Raw genomic sequence first — 16,814 nt, forward strand, 5'->3', positions numbered from 1 at the left:
CCTTCCGGGTCACACTCGCCCCAGCCAGGCTTCAGATTCGGCTCAGGGCCCCGCCTTCAGGCCCTGGCCCCGCCCACACCCTGATGTCATTTTCCCGGGCGGCGCTGCATTGACCTGGCCAATCGAAAGCCGCAGAACCTGCTCTGGCTCCGTTAAGCCCCGCCCCGTGAGTCGACGCGCGGCGACGGCGATGGGGCCGGGCCGCTGTTTGGCGCGGCGGCTCGGGCCGCTGCTGTGGCGTAGGGCCCTTCCTCCGGGAGCAGGGCCCGCGGCAAGCGCGGGGCCTCGACTTCGGCCGCTGGCCGTGGGGCGACTGCTGGCGGGCCCGGCGCCCGGCCGGGTCTGCCTGATCTCCGACCGTGCTCGCGGCCTGCACGGGGGGCCCGGCCTGGAGGAGCTCCGGGAGCGGGCAGCCGGCGAGCGTCGCCCCGAGTCAGGCACAGCAGGTACGGGCGTGAGGGAGGGCGGCGGCGGCCCCCTCGGGGCGGCCGGGTCCCAGCTGAGGAGGCTCTGAGGTCCCCTCTCAGCATTGCTCTTGGAGTCACAAAACTACAGCCCCGGAGCTGGAAGGGACTTCCGAGGTAGTTGGCGCCAACTTTGCCATTTCACAGTGAAGAAGCTGAGGCCCAGAGATGAGCTGACTTCAAAACTCCAGGCGTCCGGACGGTCACACCGACCCCTTGGCATCACAACCTCACTGTCCTCATCCCCCTTCACACTCTTCTTAGGGTCCCGAGAAATGGACTTGTCGAGAGTGTCGGGTCGTGAGGATTCTGAGGAAGAGCCGGGGGCTGGGGGCTACGGGGACGCGTAGGAAGCGCTAATAGGAGATGCCATTTTAGGTCCTCTAATTAGTGTAAGTTTTTAGAAACTTGAGAGATGGTAAATATCGCATCTGTGAAAGGGTAGATATGAGAGAGCGAGGTCTTAGTGGACTTAGCCACTAGGGCCTTGGGAGTCAGCTTTAGCACTTAAGAGATCTGTAAATTTACAGGCTCTAATAATAATCCAAGGTGAACAGAATATCTAAATCTCTACAGAAAAAAATTGTTTTCACAGATAACAGTTGTTACATGAGGCAAATGGCTTTTAAGAAAAACTTGAGGGTTCAAAATGAGAATCGCTGTTAAAATTTTAGCTCTGTTGGTTGATTTGGGGGCACACTTACTCTGCTAGGCCTCTTTCTTTATCTCTCCCGTGAAAGGTTGTGGACCACATACTACCTAAGAGCCCTTCCAGCTCACAGTTCTAATTCTGTAACTCTTTATGGCTGGGATTCAATTTAATATACTCCTGGATATCACCACCTCCCCAACTCGTGCTACTGTTTTTCTTTCTTTGTATGGCAGTTCTGTGTTTGAGGTGTTTGCTCATTTTCTTAAGTACTAGTGAACAGAAAGTCGTTTGTTGCTGATGTGTGGTTCTTGCATGTGGTAATAGGAAGGGTTGTGTGGTGGCTTTATGTAACCTGAACACCCTTCCCATAAAAGTTGAGCAGTGCTATATGAAACCAGTGCCCAGGTTCAGCTTCCAGAAGGCCCGAGGGCCCTGCCATCTTTCACAGCATTTTAGATCTTAACACTCTCATGGAGGAGCAGTTTCACTGTCAGCTGCCCACATTTCTGGGTGCATACAGTGTCTGTCTTCTGCTTGGCCACCTGACACAAGCAAATCTTTGTGCATTTCAGATCATACTGGTCCCAAGTTTGACATCGATATGCTGGTTTCACTTCTGAGGCAAGAAAATGCAAGAGACATTTGTGTGATCAAGGTTCCTCCAGAAATGAAATATACAGATTACTTTGTGATTGGTAGTGGAACTTCCACCCGACACTTACATGCCATGGCCTACTACATTGTGAAAATGGTAGGATGCTTTCTTTTCTCTTTGGAACTGTTAACAGAATGGAATAGTATCAGCGCATCAGGCTGAGGATCAACACTTAAAAAGTAAACCCATCGTATGAGATTATAAAAGAAGCCCCAATTTTCAGAATTTGTGTGAGTGTTTTATGTTCTTTGATAGTGAAAGTTATGCGGACAAGTATCTAGCACCAGTGAGTCAGGATATTTCTAATTCTTGTCTCTTGTGACCACAAGGAAAAAATATTTAAAAAATAACCTGAAGGAGGCTAGAAGACAGTATAACCCAGAGGGATTTCTAGAGCAGCACTGTCCAGTGTGGTAGCCATTAGCCACATGTGGCTGTTTAATTAAATTAAAATTCAGAATTCATTTCTTCAGTTGTACTATGCACATTTTAGGTGTTCAGTGGCTACACGTGGCTAGTGGCTACCATATTGGACAGCACAACTGTAAAACATTTCCCTAACTGCAAAAAGTTCTATGGGGCGGTGCTGGCCTAGGTCAAATGTTTGAGCGTGTCCAGTGTTCCCAAGCACTGTGCTGGGTATTGGGAAGATAACAATGGAAAAGATTTAGTCCTTGCCTTCCGAATTCACCAGTCTAGTTAAAGAGAAGGCAGTTCATTTTCCAACAGGACTGAATATGAATCAGAAGGAAGAAAATGTACTTGGAAGCCTTTAGCTGATTCTGATACTACTGTGCCAGGGGAACATACCTCTCACCTTGTTGAAAATTGACGATAGAGGGGACAGATAAGACCAAAAGAATAGCTGGGATTGCCTAGAGAAGGGTGGTAAATTAAGCAGGGGGCTGAAAACAGAACCCTGGTGCAACACGGCAGAGCAAAGGAAGATTCCAAAAAGGAGAGTGGTTGGAGAGACAGAAAGAGAACCAAGAGGGCATGGAGAGGAGTTGTAAGACAGGTTCCCGGGGGCTCTGTCAGATGGAATAGTGAGTGGGGCAGAGTAAGATGAAGACTTAGGAGTGACCATTGCACTTGGAGATATAAAAAGAATGATGGGTTTTTCAGAGAAGTTTATGTGGAAGAGGAAGGGCGAGGGAAGAGTAATTACTTTTACAAAAATTTTAGATGAGCAAGGAGAAAAATACAAGGTCAAGACAGATTTGTTGTTTGTGGTAAAATAAACGGAATGTAAAACTTAACATTTTAACCATTTTTAAGGGTACAGTTAAGTGGCATTAGTTACATTCATGTTGTTGTGCAAGCATTACAACCATCCATCTCCAGAATGTTTTTCATCTTGCCAAACTGAAACTCTGTACACATTAAACAATAACTTCCCATTCTGGCTCCTCCCCGAGCCCCTGGCAACCACCATTCTGCTTTTTGTCTCTATGAATTTGACTGCTTTAAGTACCTCATATGAGTGGAACCCTATCATATTTGTCCTTTTGTGAGTGACTTATTTCACTTAGCATGTTTTCAGGGTTCATCCATGTTGTAGCATGTGTCAGAATGTCTTTCTTTTTAAGGCTGAATATTCATTTTATTGTATGTATGTTCCACATTTTATATATTCATCCTTTGATGGACATTTGGGTTCCTTTCACCTTCTGATTATTGTGAATAATGCTGCTATAAACATGAATGTAGAAATATCTGTATATGTCCCTACTTTTAATTTCAGAAGCGAAATTGCCAGATCATGGTAATTCTTTTCCATAATGGCTGCACCTCTTTACATTCCCACCAGCAGTGCACAAGGGTTCCAGTTTCTCCATGTCTTTGCCAACACTTATTTTCTGGTTTGTTGATAATAGTAATCCTAATGGGAGTGAAGTGATATCTTGTGGTTTTTGATTTGCATTTTCCTAATGTTAGTGATGTTGAACATCTTTTCACGTGCTTATTGGCCATTTGTATATCTTTGGAGAAATGACTTTTCAAGTTCTTTGCCCATGTTTTAATCAGATTGTTTTTTGTTGTGAAGTTGTAGGAGTTCTCTATATATTTTGAGTATTAACCCCAAAGCAAGTATGTTATTTGCAAATATTTTCTCTCATTCTGTAGGTTGCCTTTTTACTCTGTTGAGTGTCCTTTGATGCACAAAAGATTTTAATTTTGATAAAGTCCAGTATATCTGTTTTGTTGTTGTTGCCTGTGCCTTTGGTGTCATATCCAAGAAATCATTGCCAAATCCAGTGTCATGAAGCTTTTTCACTGTTTTCTCCTAAGAGTTTTATAGTTTTAGTCTTACATTTAGGTCTTTCTTTGATGCATTTTGAGTTTTTATAGATGTGTAAGGTAAAGGTCCATCTTCATTCTCTTGCATGTAGGTATCTAGTTTTCCTAGCACTATTTGTTGAAAAGACTGCCCTTTCCCCAGTGAATGGACTTTGCACCTTTGTTGAAAATCATTTGACTCTGTGGGCTCTTTACTTTATTTATTATTGATCTGTATGTCTCTTTTGATCACTATTTTGATTATTGTAGCTTTTTTAGTAAGCTTTGAAATTTTACTACAGTTTGAGAGCTGCAACTGTAGTCTTCCTTTTCAAGATTGTTTTTGGCTATTTGGAGTCTCTTTAGATTACATATAAAATTTAGGATGGATTTTTCTATTTCTGCAAAAAAAAGTCATTGGGATTTTGATAGCAATTGCATTGAATCTGTAGCTAGCTTTCGGTAGGGTGGTTTTTGGTTTTTTGCAGGTTTTTGTAGTCTTTTTTTTTTTGCTGAGGAAGATTGGTCCTAAGCTAACATCTGTGCCAGTCTTCCTCCATTTTGTATGTGGGATGCCGCCACAGAATGGCTTTATGAGTGGTGTGTAGGTCTGAGCCTGGGATCTGAACCCACGAACTTCAGATTGCTGAAGCGGAGCGTGTGAACTTAACCACTAGGCCACTGGCCAGCCACTATGGGAGTATTGACATCTTAACAATATTAAGTCTTCCAAACTATGAATACAGGGTGTCTTTCTATTTATCGGCGTCATCTTTAATTTCTTTAGCAATGTTTTATAATGTTCAGTGTACAAGTCTTTTGCCTCTGTGGTTTATTTCTTATTTTATTTTTTTGATTCTATTGTAAATGGAATTGTTTTCTTAATTTCCTTTTCACGTTGCTCATTGTTAGTGTATAGAAACACGACTAGTTTTTGCATGTTGATTTTATATTTTACAACTTGGCTGAATTCATTTATTATAACAGTTTTTTTGTGTGTGGAATCTTTAGGGTTTTCTACATATAAGATCCTATTGTCTGTGAACAGAGATAATTTTATTTCTTCCATTCTAATTTGGTAACCATTTTTTTCTTGCTCTAATTGCTCTGGCTAGAACTTCCAGTACTATGTTGAATAGAAGTGGTGAAAGTGGGCATTCTTGTCTTGTTCATGATCTAAGAGGAAAAACTTTCATTCTTTTGCCATTGAGTATTATAGCTGTGGGCTTTTCATATATGGTCTTTATTATCTTGAGGTGGGAGTGTTTTTATCATGAATGCTTGTTGAATTTTGTCCATTTCATGTAGGTTATCCAATTTGTTAGCATGCAGTTTTTTATAGTACTCTAATAAGTTCTTTTAATCTAAGTTGATATCCCCTTGCTTGTTTCTGATTTTAGTTATTTGGTCTTCTATTTTTTTCTTATTCAGTCTAGCTAAAGATTTGTCTATTTCATTGATCTTTTTAAAGACCCAAATCTTGGTTTCATTGAATTTTGTCTCTTTTATTTTTCTCTGCTTATTGTTTCCTTCCTTCTGCTAGCTTTAATTTGTTCTTCATTTGCTAGTTCTTTAAGGTATAAATTTTGGTTGTTGATTTGGGAACTTCTTTTTTCATGTAAGCATCTATAGCTCTTGATTTCCCTCTTAGCACTGCTTTCATGGCTTCCCTAAGTTTTGGTAGGTTGTGTTTTAATTTCATTTGTTTCAAGATATTTTCTAATTTCCTTTATGATTTCTTCTTTGACTCATTGGTTTTTTTTACATGTTTGTCTAATTTCCACATATTTGTGACCTTCTGGTTTTCCTTCTGTTGATTTCTAGTTTCATTGTGATCAGAAAATATACTTTATATGATTTGTCTTTCTGAATTTATTATGACTTATTTTGTGGCCTAACATATGATCTGTCCTGGAGCATGTTCCATGTGCACTTGAGAAAAACGTATATTCTGCTGTTGTTGAGTGGAATGTTCTGTTAATGTCTGTTAGGTCCAATTAGTCTTACCCTTTTATCATTATATAATGTCCTTTGTCTCTTGTACTGATTTTTCACTTAGTCTGTTTTGTCTGATATTAGTGTATTTGTTGTTTTAGACAATTCATGGGATCTGTTTGGGAACAGAGACATGAAATAAAATTCCATTAGCATTGTCATTAAGGTAGATGAGATGGAATCAATAGAACTGAGATCTAGCTTCAAAACAGGAAGGCAGCATCTACCTTCCCTGAGAGTAAAGGGGAGGTGGGATGGACAGAAGGGATGATACAGGTGAAGACCAGATGTTGAGTGAGCTTAGGCCTCAGAAACGCCTTGGTGAAGGTCTAGGGTGGCTCTGTCAGAAGGGTTTGGCGGGATGCAGGAGAGAAGTGTAGGAGGAGGTGGGTAGGATTTGGGGGGGGGAAGTTTCCCTATGTTATTAATTATGAGTCTAAGTATAACTATGAGGAATGAGTAAGCTAGTTCCCAAATTAAGACCAAGAGAAATACATCTATTTCCTCAGAGCAGAGACTCCCCCCATCTCCTCTCCCTTTAATGTGTAACCTGGCTTTTTTCAGTACAAATACCTGAAATGTAAAAGTGAGCCTCATGTTAAGATCGAAGGGAAGGACACTGATGACTGGCTCTGTGTGGACTTTGGTAAGTTATTTTGACACATTTTACAGATAAATATTTGGTATAATGCTAATCTTGAACTACTTTCACTTGCAGAAGGAATGGGATCAAATTGCTGAGTTTTTCCATGTAAAATTTTTGAAATTTAAAGCAAGTTTTATTTAGTTATAACCCAGGTGGTCTTATTCACATGTGAAATCCTCACCTAACTTGGTATGTATATTACTAGCCATACAAGTCAGAAAGCTGGCGGAGAACAGAATGGATAACGTGTAGAGATGGGAGAGATCTCTTGGTGGTGGTAGAAGGCTTGGGGTACATGTAACCTTGGCCTTAAATAACTCAGATGAAGTGAAGATGAAGCGCATTCCAGGCACAGGGAAGGACAAGAGCAGAGGACTGGAATTTTGAAAAGACCTAACAAATTTAAATATTAATGTATGGTTTCAAAGTATTTCCCCACAAGATATTACAAAAGGAAAAACAGTAACTGAAGAACTGTGAAGTGTCTGAGATTTTATCTTACTTGTAAGCTAACGAGTTAGCTGGCCAGTTCATGGATATTGGTAAAAGACTCAAGGCTGTTCCTGGCTTAGAGATGAAGGACAGTTACTCACGGCAACAGCAGCAGGCAGCGGCAGCAGTTGTGCACCAGGTTCCCTGAGCCCGTTTCTATAGAGCAACACAGGGCCAGGTGACACCTGCATACAGTTCTAAGAGAAGAGGCCTGAGATTAGGATGTCCACATCTTTTATAATGGGCGGGAAGTAGGCCTGCATTTGCTCTGGTGGAAGACACTTTTTCTGCCAAGGCTGTAAGTCAGGGCTTCTCGGCTTTGTCACTATTAACATTTTGGACCAGATAATTCTGATGGGGGTGGGAGGACTATCCTTTGCATTGTAGAATGTTTGAATGAAGAGCCCTTCACCTCTGCATCCCCCAATTGTGAAAATCAAAAATGTCTCTGATTGAGGGGCTGGCCCCATGGCTGAGTGGTTAAGTCTGCGTGCTCTGCTTCAGTCGCCTTGAGTTCATCGGTTCGGATCCTGGGTGGGGACCTACGCACCTCTCATCAGGCCATAGTGTGGTGGCATCCCACATAGAGGAACTAGAATGACCTACAACTAGGATGTACAACTGTGGGCTGGGGCTTTGGGGAGGAAAAAAAAAAAAAAAGATTCACAACAGATATTAGCTGCGGGCCAATCTGCTCACCAAAAAGAGTCTCTGATTGAGAACCACTGCCGTAAGCAAACCTGCCCTTTGCTCTGGAGGGAGGTAGTATCTCTTTCTGTGACTCTTTGCCATACAGACATCCTTGAAGATAGTCCAGAACAAAAGGCAGTCAGTGCTTTGCTCACAGGATATTTAGAAATGTGATACCTATGGAGAACTGTCTTCCAAGAGAAACCTGACAGACCCCCACCTTTAGTCACTTGGATAAAGTTAACATCACCAGTAATGTTACATATTGACATCGTGTTCCTCTTGTATGATGCACTGAGAAAACTGTGGTATTTTTGCAGGATGGGGTCCATAATTTGCATTTCTAACAAGTTCCAAGGTGATCTGGGGTTCATACTTTGAGAACCACTGCTCTAATTGTTACAGAGATTTGTGAGATCATTCATTGTAACTCTTATCTGTCCTTGATAGGCAGCATGGTGATTCATTTGATGCTTCCAGAAACCAGAGAAACCTATGAATTAGAGAAATTATGGACCCTACGTTCTTACGATGACCAGTTAGCTCAGATAGCACCTGAGACATTACCTGAAGACTTCATTCTTGGAATAGAAGATGACACTTCATCCCTGACTCCAGTGGAGGTCAAATGTGAATAAAATGATATGAACTGCTTTAGTCATTTCAGATTTGGATTGAGTCACTTCTTAAAAATATAGCTTCTAAACCCTGCCTCGTTCATTAGATTGTTGTCAAAACAAGTCTTAATCTGTGGGCACTCATGCTGACATGTGGAATTTGTAGGTAAATGAGCTAATTCTCACACCAAGGATCAGTACATTCAAGCTAATCTTTATTCCTGAGATCCCAGCAGGATTCAGGGATCCTCGGAGTTAGCACTGACCCCTGTGCTTAACTCAGGCTCTCTGCTCAGAGTTTAATTTTGTTTAAATCTTATTCTGTAGAATGGAATAGCCAAAAATTTTTTATAAAATAAAGCAAAAAATATAACCACCCCACTGGTCCTCTATTACTTAAAACCTCTAGTTCTTAGTTCATATGCAACAGTGTCACCAAGGTTCACAGTAAGTACCACGGAATGGAGAAGATAATTTACTAGTAGATATTGGTGCTTACCTTGAGACTGACATAGTATTACTAAAAATCTGTTCAAGTTTACAGTTTGACTAAATTCAGAACATTCACATTTATTTGAAAAACCAGAAATAAAACATACTACACATCACGCTGCACCTAATGATGAAAACCTTTATTCTGCATCAAGGTATCTGGAAAATGAAGCTGCATTTGGGGCACATTACAGATGAGGAATGATCCATATGCGGTGAGTACAAAACTCAATTACAGAATTATTTCCTAGCTATTACCAGATACTCCATAACCAATGCTTAATTGAAAGGAAAACATGATTTGCCATACTAAAAGGCTAGAAGTGAAATATGACAGTTTAAACCAGGAGATATAAATGTAGCACCTATCTGTATAAAAAACCACAAAACACAAATATTGGAAAAATCAAATACTAAGAAAGAGTTCTGGCCTTAAGTGCATCTCACCTGTCCAACCAGAAAGCCAGTCCATGATTTTTTTTTTTAGCAATTCATTGTATGAAAAAAAATTATGAATGTTAGATGAATTCAGTGACAAAAAGGGCACTTTTTGGCTACAACTACAAAATAAACTGGTTTTCGGAAAACATTTAGGAAAACATTTCAAGTCATTTTCAGAATATCTAATTGAGATGGTGATCTTCAGAAAAATTAGTCCATGTAGAAATTCATCTTGAAATACGAATGAGGCAAAATGATTTTTTTTAAAGGGTTATTATATATGCCCTTTAGATCAGTGTACTATGATGACTGTGATCACTTAATGAACAAAAGAAACACAAACAATTTTGAGAGCAGCATGGCCGTGGAGACCACCCACACCCACACCCACATAACTGTACATCCCGGGCTTTGTCATCAAGCTAAGGAATGGGCAGATGAGTTCAGTATCCAAGGTCAAATGTTCTATCACAGTCATTCAAATTATATTCCAAAAATTATTTTCTTGTACTGCCTGCCTTTTGACTTATTTTCAAATAACTGGTTGCACAGAATATAGAATCCTGCTACATTTTATGTGATATTTTAAGATGGCCTTTCATTTCTCTTACCATTGTTTTAAAAATCTTCAAAATAGCTTAGTGAGGCTCATGACAGTGCCTGGCACATGAAGATGTAGCCTCTTATTGCCTTTAGACACTGCCACACCATCTGACTGCCCCCTTGGTCTTCACAAAGCACTTCTTTTGTGGTCTGCTCAAAGCATAGACCATCTGGTCTGAAGTGTATTGGCAAACTAAGCCTCTTATAAGACAAGCTGAAGCTTGCTTTTTGCCAGTCAGTTTAAAGTCCACAGGGGCTGCATCTCTTCACTGATGTACTTTCTTTAGGTAGTGATAGTCAAAAGCACAAAGCATTTATGCATTCAATCACATAAACAAAAAACTGAAGTCTCCTGAAACCATTTAAACTAGCCGTTCCCAAACCTCCTGCAACCACTTTGCTCTGTTAGTACCATCAAAAACCTCTACCATAAATGAAAAAATGGTATTGCTGCTCTCCAAATATAGGCACTGCTCCATATCATTGAACATTTATTGGATTTGCAAACTAATAACTGTGTCAAAAGCCTCAAAAAACCTGAAATGAATTTTCCAGCTTTACTGTTACCAGCCAGAAGTAAAATTTTTTCTGTTATTTGCCTGTTAGCTAATTAAATTTATTTTTAAAAAACTGTTGGACTTTTATCTTTATAAAGTATATAAAATTTTCAAAAAAAATTTTTTTGCTTTCATTGCATTTCTGAATACCTGAGGTAGTTGAGTAAAAAATGCACATTTAATACCCCTGCCACCACCGTTCAGCACTTCCCTTAGGTTATTCATGTTAGTGTTAGATAATAAAACCGAGAATAGTTTTTCTATGCTAATAGCTTAACATTTAAGTTCCTGTAATAATTCTATTCTGATCCAATATTACTATTGGACTTAGGAACAGTCTATTTTTATTTGATGAATTTAGTGAATGCATCATTAAGCCAATTTCTGGCATTATGGGGGAATATTAAGAAAAATTAGAATATTTGTTACATTGAGAATACAACAAAAGGGAAGTGCAGAGCTCCTCTCCTTCCCTCCCTCCCCCCCTTATTTTTTTTAAAGCTGGGTGTCATACATTTCAGAGAGCATAAAGTATACATTCTCACAGAGACAGGAGTTCAAAAGTTGCCTGGTCCTCAGAAACAACTGGCTAGGTCAAAACTTGTGCATGTGGTTCTGGATGGGGGTTCAGCGCCCGTCTGTTGGTTAAGCAATCTGTCTTTGGTTTGGCATCTGCCTCTGTGGGGGGCCGTTTCCTGAGCCTTTACTTCCGTCTTGACTGAGGTGGTCCACTTTGCAGAGCTTTCTGCTGTTGGTGCTGCTTTACCTGAGTCAGAATTTCCTGAATTTTTCTCTGGGCAACCTGCAGAAGAAGAGAACTTTGAAATTTCTACCTGATCAAAAGTTACTTAAAGTTATTTTACTCTTCCATTTCAACAACTTCAAATAGAAATTTACTTGAAGATTAAGGATACATACTAATTAGTTTGCTAATAGAGTCTCTGAAATCACCTGCTAAAAGGGGGATTAAAAGTGTTAAGCACCAGACAATCTTAAATATTTATATGGGGTGGAGGGACCCATGGGAGAATTGCTTCCATTTGAGAAAGAAGTGAAAGAGCTTGCTCATCACATTAGAGCCCACTTGCCTGGCAAGCATAGAAGTGACCAGTTATTTTAACAACCACTTGGTCATTCTCATCAGGCGTCTGGTCACGGGGGACAACTACTTCTGCGCTTGACAAATTCTGGAGCTCATTCACCTGAAAAAGGTAAATACAAATCACGATAAGTTTTTTTTTTTTTTTTAATTACCATTTCCTGAGCACTTACTGTGTGCCAAACACTATGGCTTTACAAATTTCATCTAATCCACTAATAATTCTATCAGGTTATTAGTATTATATCCATTCCAAGGTGATTAAAACTAAGGCTTAGCCAAAGAAATTGACTTGCCCAAAGTTGTACAAGTGAATGGCAGAACTAGAATCAAACCCTGAAAGTCTGATTCCAAAGTGTACACTCTCAGTCACTCCAAAATTGTAAATAGCTTTGAAAACAACTTAGCAATTACATGTGTTATAGAGTAACTGGAAATCATTCGCTTTTTTCAGTTATAAAGGTAAATGAAATTTTAAAAAATTTTCTATGTCATTAAGTGTCTGAGCGATAAAAATTAAAAGCTGAAGTTATATCAACAGAAAAATGCTAAATGCCCCTTATAAATACGAGACAGTCCTCTCACACAAAGTGGTCTGAAAGAAAGGCATTAGTGGCCTTCACCACTAGTGGCTGACACCAACACTCAGACAAGAGGAACAAAAGGCAGTGTTCTCCAAACCTTGGCCCAGATGGTCCTGCTTTTTATAAATTAGCCAAAATTCAGGGACTTGGAACTCCTAAGTACCTTTCAACGCTTTCCCTTTCATACCACTGTGCACAGGTTTTGCTGAAGTACTTGCCGTTTTGCCTCCTTTTCCAATAACTCTGCCAGCAGCAAAGGATGGCACTCTGATATGAGCTTCAAGTTTCACCTCTTCTTTAGGACTAACGAAGTTTTCTTCTTTAATTTTTCCATAAATTCTTCCCTGAGCCTACAGATGAGAACATATCCTATCAATGTCATTCATGTAGGAAACACAAAAGGTCCATTAACTTTAAAGATGGCCCAAATCCACCGGAATAGCCGTTTACAGTGATACATCTGCATTTGATAGACTGTTGACGATCACATAAGAGACGGAGAAATTAGGAAGCCCTTGAAAAGGCTGATAATAACTACACATCACAGAGGAGGCAACTGAATGACTGATGAAAGAAGAATAAACCATATTCTCCTGACAAAAATAGTTAAAGGCAATTAGTAGTCAGCCTAACTAAAAATTAATAAATGTTTGTGGGCAAATAGCCATTTGCTCTCCAGTCCTAAAAGGTGAAAGCTCTCCTGCTGGCAATAAGAAAGTAATTACATTTTTCTTGAGCAAGAAACTAGGGAAGAACTACAGAGCCAGCTGTGCCAGGCTCCTAAGAACCAAGTTTATGTCTAAATGGCCAGTGAGAAACCTGCTGAGATGAATTTTCTATTTAAACACGTTTCTTCATCTTAGCCAAGTGATTTCTACTTTGAATAATAAAGCTACAAAATCAAGTTAACATACACTTGTGATATTTATAGTTACCACATCCTGTCACATACTGTGTACAACTAGAAGTTATACATTAGAAACCTCTCCTATTATGTACAACCGTCAATTGGCTGTGGTATACACCAAAGGAAAAAGAAGTCAGAGTTGGTTTAATCCGACAAGCTGCCAGGGCAAATCACAAAACCAAAAGTATTAAACACATTTTCATTGGTACAGAAATGATAAGCTCATTCTAGGGGATTACAGAAAAAACAAAGTCCATTTTGGTACTCTCTATTGCATTCATCCTCAGAGTCTCAGGCCACAGGTGTAGCAATTGAACAAAGGACACTAGGGATAGACACCATCCTCCAAAACAGAAGCTCTTGAATTCAGAAGAGAACATGGGTTAGGAAGTTTACTGTTCCTTAGATCTCTAAAATAAAATAATTCATTTGTGGTTATCACTGATTACATAAATGAGATGTAAGCATTATATCTTAAATGTTCCATTTAAGATAACTGTACAACATTGGAGGATACAGGGAAACAAACTGAATTTCCCAGCATATAAGCATTATAGGAGTTGCAAGACAGTAATTCTATTTATCAAATACTAAGAGCTCAGCACCAAGAAACATGCAATAATTGATGTTTGTATCTATCTGTTGTGATTTCAAACTAAAAGTGACTGACCCTGTAGGTTCGGGATAGGAAACAATTTTCAACATTTCTGACTTATGATTTGAACTGCCTGGACCACAAAACTGGTGTGAGGGAGTAAATTTTTTCACCTGAGTTTGAGCCTAGCCAACTGCACCCACATCTCAAAGCACCTCCTTTTGTTTCCTGTTCTTCCTGTAAATGAAGTGGAAAAAAAACTTTGGATTTTTAGTGAAAAATGGCCCATAGGAAATAGAGATGAAAGAAAGTGATTAAGAAGCGGGGAGGAGGGGATAGGTAGGCACTATTACTAGCCACATTTTAGAGCTAAGAGAACTAAGGCTTAAGCTTAAAGAGTTGTCCTATTACACAGCTGCTAAGTGGTAGGAACAAGACATGGGTTTTGGATAAATTAGCTTCATCTCAATTCAGTAGCTGCTTTTACCTATGGCAAACAAGATACCTGTACAAAGTTTTATGGGAGAAATCATATGCTCAAAAGTATGTCTTATTTGTGAACTTGAGGATTTGGCAGTCTTAGTTGGATCTACCCAGAGTCTGCTGAACCACCACCACCACCACATTTATATTGTGCTTCCTATGTGTCAGGCACTGTTTTAAGCACTTTATGGATTTTTTTAAACCTTATAACCTCCTTTAAACCTTGTAGGTGCTCCTAACGCCATTTTACAGATAAGGAACTAGCCAGAGAGGGGCTAAGTAACTTGCCAAGGTCACACAGCTAGTAAAATAGTAGAGCTAGGATTTGAACCAGCAGCCTGGCTGCCACGTCTCTGCTCTTCATCACTGCTGTACCACCTCTCAGTAGACAATGTGAGGCAGCCCAGCTCCAAAAGCCCCACACCCCAATAAACATGAGCAGTGGTTCATACCATTACAGATGCCACAAGCCTGCCTGCCATTTATTCCTCTAAAATTCAAAGGATTAGAGTGATTTGTGGAGAGACTATAGACAAGGGCTAAGAGAGTTAATCCAAGGGTGAGACGAAAAGGGGGCATTGTATTTCAAGGTTAAGGCTTTTCAGGGACAAGAGGAAAAATTTGGGAACAAGTTTTCCAAGGCATATTAACCAGATGGGTTTATAAATTTCATTCTTAAGGTCTCACCTGCACATGTGATAATGAGGTGGTTGAGCACATTCTCCTTTGGGAGATAGGTAAACCCAACAACCAATGCAGAACTCTCAAAATCAAAGACTTTTGGTTAATTTTTGAAATGCAACTTTGGGTATGTTTTTGCTCTGTTCTTAGTCTTATGAATTTCCATTGAGAGATTCTTTCTCCTGAGTATTAGATATATTTAAGGGAGAAGCTAGGTTATGAAGTTTCTGAAAAGGTGGCATTAACATTTGCCACATCTGTTCATTTGTTACCTGTCCATAGACTCTAGAGCACATACCTTGAACTGAGCCTCTGGTGGCCCGGTGATAATCACCATCCTCACTTTAGCATCTGGTGCTTCAGCTGGAGCGATCTGTAACAGATCCATCAAGGGGTTATGACACTTTCAGGTGCCACTGATAGAAATGTTACACAAACCAGCCTGACATCTGCACATGAATTACTGAAATGTAGAATGAAAGCCTTCTGGAAGGAAGTTATGCAGAGGCAATGATTAATGTGGGTTCACTACTTATGGCCTCTGCCATATACAGTGTACTTACACTGTGCTTGGCCCTAATGTAAAAGCCCACATGCAATCTCTCAGCTAATTCTCACTACATCCTCATGAGGTATTGCCTCTACTTTACAAATGTTCCGGGAAGCTGAAGGCTGGGAAGCTGAGTTACCTGGCCCATGATCACACAGCTAATAGAGCTCAGGGGAGAGCTGGGTCTGTCTCCACTGCCTATGTTCCTAATCCCTATGCAGTGGTGCTCAAGTGTAGTCTTTGGCCCAAATGCATCAGAAACCCCTCAGGCTTCCTGTATGTGCAAGAAACTGCTAAGTTCACAAATCTAAGACAACTGGTAAATTCCCCTAAAGTATGCTCATTGGAGTAACATATGAGATAAACATTAATTTGGCAGAAGAAAAGTAAACTCAGACTTTTCTATTTTTGTACAGTATATGAAATTACACAAAAAGCCTGGGCTGGGGAAATATGGCCGAGACTATTGAAGGGAGAGACCACCACTATTCCCTCAGTGTCGTGGTGAGAAAGGATTTTGGGACCTGGCTGGTAGTTGTTGTTTTAAAAGAAAAAAGTTCGCTAGGTATTTATTGTGCAAGCAGCAATTCTGATTATTTTAAAAATATATTATTACTATGTAATAGGAAGCAAAAAAGAAAAAAAAACTACCCCAAATTCTGCCACTCAATATGATTGCTGTCAATTCCTTATATAGTCTACTAGGCCTTTCCCTACCTGTTTACACTCAGAAGAAGGTTGTTACTTTTCATGGAGTTAGCTTTATTTTAAGGGAGGGAGAAAGTAGAACATTTCTGTCACCTAGAGCCAAATTCTTACTATTCCTACTTTATGCAGGGTCCTGACTAATTTTGAGTCTATAAAATAAGCAAATAATTACTTCCTTTTAGTCCTAGCTCTTAGGGTTATTCACAAGGAAACCCCTAGAAAGAAGATATTGTTCTTCATTTTCTGACTAGTTTTCTTTTGTAAAAAATACCTTTGTCAGTACTACTGGTGATAGAGAGCTGGGGCTTAGGGGACTTGTACGCTGAGGTTAGGAATATATATTGCTATCATCTCTCAAAAGCTTGAAAAAAAGCACATCTCCTTTGACTCACTAACTCTACTTCTGTAGACTTACGTTAAAGAATACGGTTGTGTGTAACAGTTTGGCTAAAAGAACTTTGTTCATCACTGCACTATCTGTGCAGGATGAATTAGGAACAACCTAAATGTCCAGTAAGTGAACACAAATAATCATGGTTTGGTGATACCAGATATATGCCTACTAAAGTAAGTACATATATGGAAATTTACATATATGTAAATCTAGCAGTGTCAAGAGTGGT

General features: G+C 39.8%; 2 protein-coding genes across 24 annotated transcripts in view; one reads left to right on the top strand and one right to left on the bottom strand.

The window, feature by feature from the left end:
- The window catches only part of MALSU1 (mitochondrial assembly of ribosomal large subunit 1), a 72,462-nt gene continuing 55,648 nt past the window's right edge, over window positions 1–16,814 (top strand). For 10 of the 22 annotated variants that reach the window (XR_011437867.1, XR_011437869.1, XR_011437868.1 and 7 more), the window contains exons 1-6: window positions 1–446; window positions 1,689–1,867; window positions 6,611–6,692; window positions 8,325–8,497; window positions 9,139–9,198; window positions 11,729–11,795. Coding sequence is in view for 5 of the 22 variants with exons in the window: in XM_070264701.1 (XP_070120802.1) it covers window positions 191–446; window positions 1,689–1,867; window positions 6,611–6,692; window positions 8,325–8,497; window positions 9,139–9,153 (705 nt within the window). In the remaining 17 variants the exon portion in view is untranslated. Of the gene's footprint in view, window positions 447–1,688; window positions 1,868–6,610; window positions 6,693–8,324; window positions 8,868–9,138; window positions 9,761–11,728; window positions 11,796–16,814 lie in introns of those variants that run through there. The other 12 variants (XR_011437874.1, XR_011437875.1, XR_011437873.1 and 9 more) reach the window with 6 other exon arrangements.
- The window catches only part of IGF2BP3 (insulin like growth factor 2 mRNA binding protein 3), a 138,576-nt gene continuing 130,870 nt past the window's right edge, over window positions 9,109–16,814 (bottom strand). For both annotated transcript variants that reach the window (XM_023639361.2, XM_070264700.1), the window contains exons 12-15: window positions 15,232–15,306; window positions 12,486–12,617; window positions 11,673–11,786; window positions 9,109–11,386 (exon numbers count right to left, since the gene is read on the bottom strand). In XM_023639361.2, coding sequence (XP_023495129.1) covers window positions 11,288–11,386; window positions 11,673–11,786; window positions 12,486–12,617; window positions 15,232–15,306 — 420 coding nt within the window. In that variant the 3' untranslated portion in view covers window positions 9,109–11,287. The remainder of the gene's footprint in view (window positions 11,387–11,672; window positions 11,787–12,485; window positions 12,618–15,231; window positions 15,307–16,814) is intronic.

This window comes from Equus caballus, chromosome 4, assembly GCF_041296265.1.
Source record: "Equus caballus isolate H_3958 breed thoroughbred chromosome 4, TB-T2T, whole genome shotgun sequence".
Lineage (NCBI taxonomy): Eukaryota > Metazoa > Chordata > Mammalia > Perissodactyla > Equidae > Equus > Equus caballus.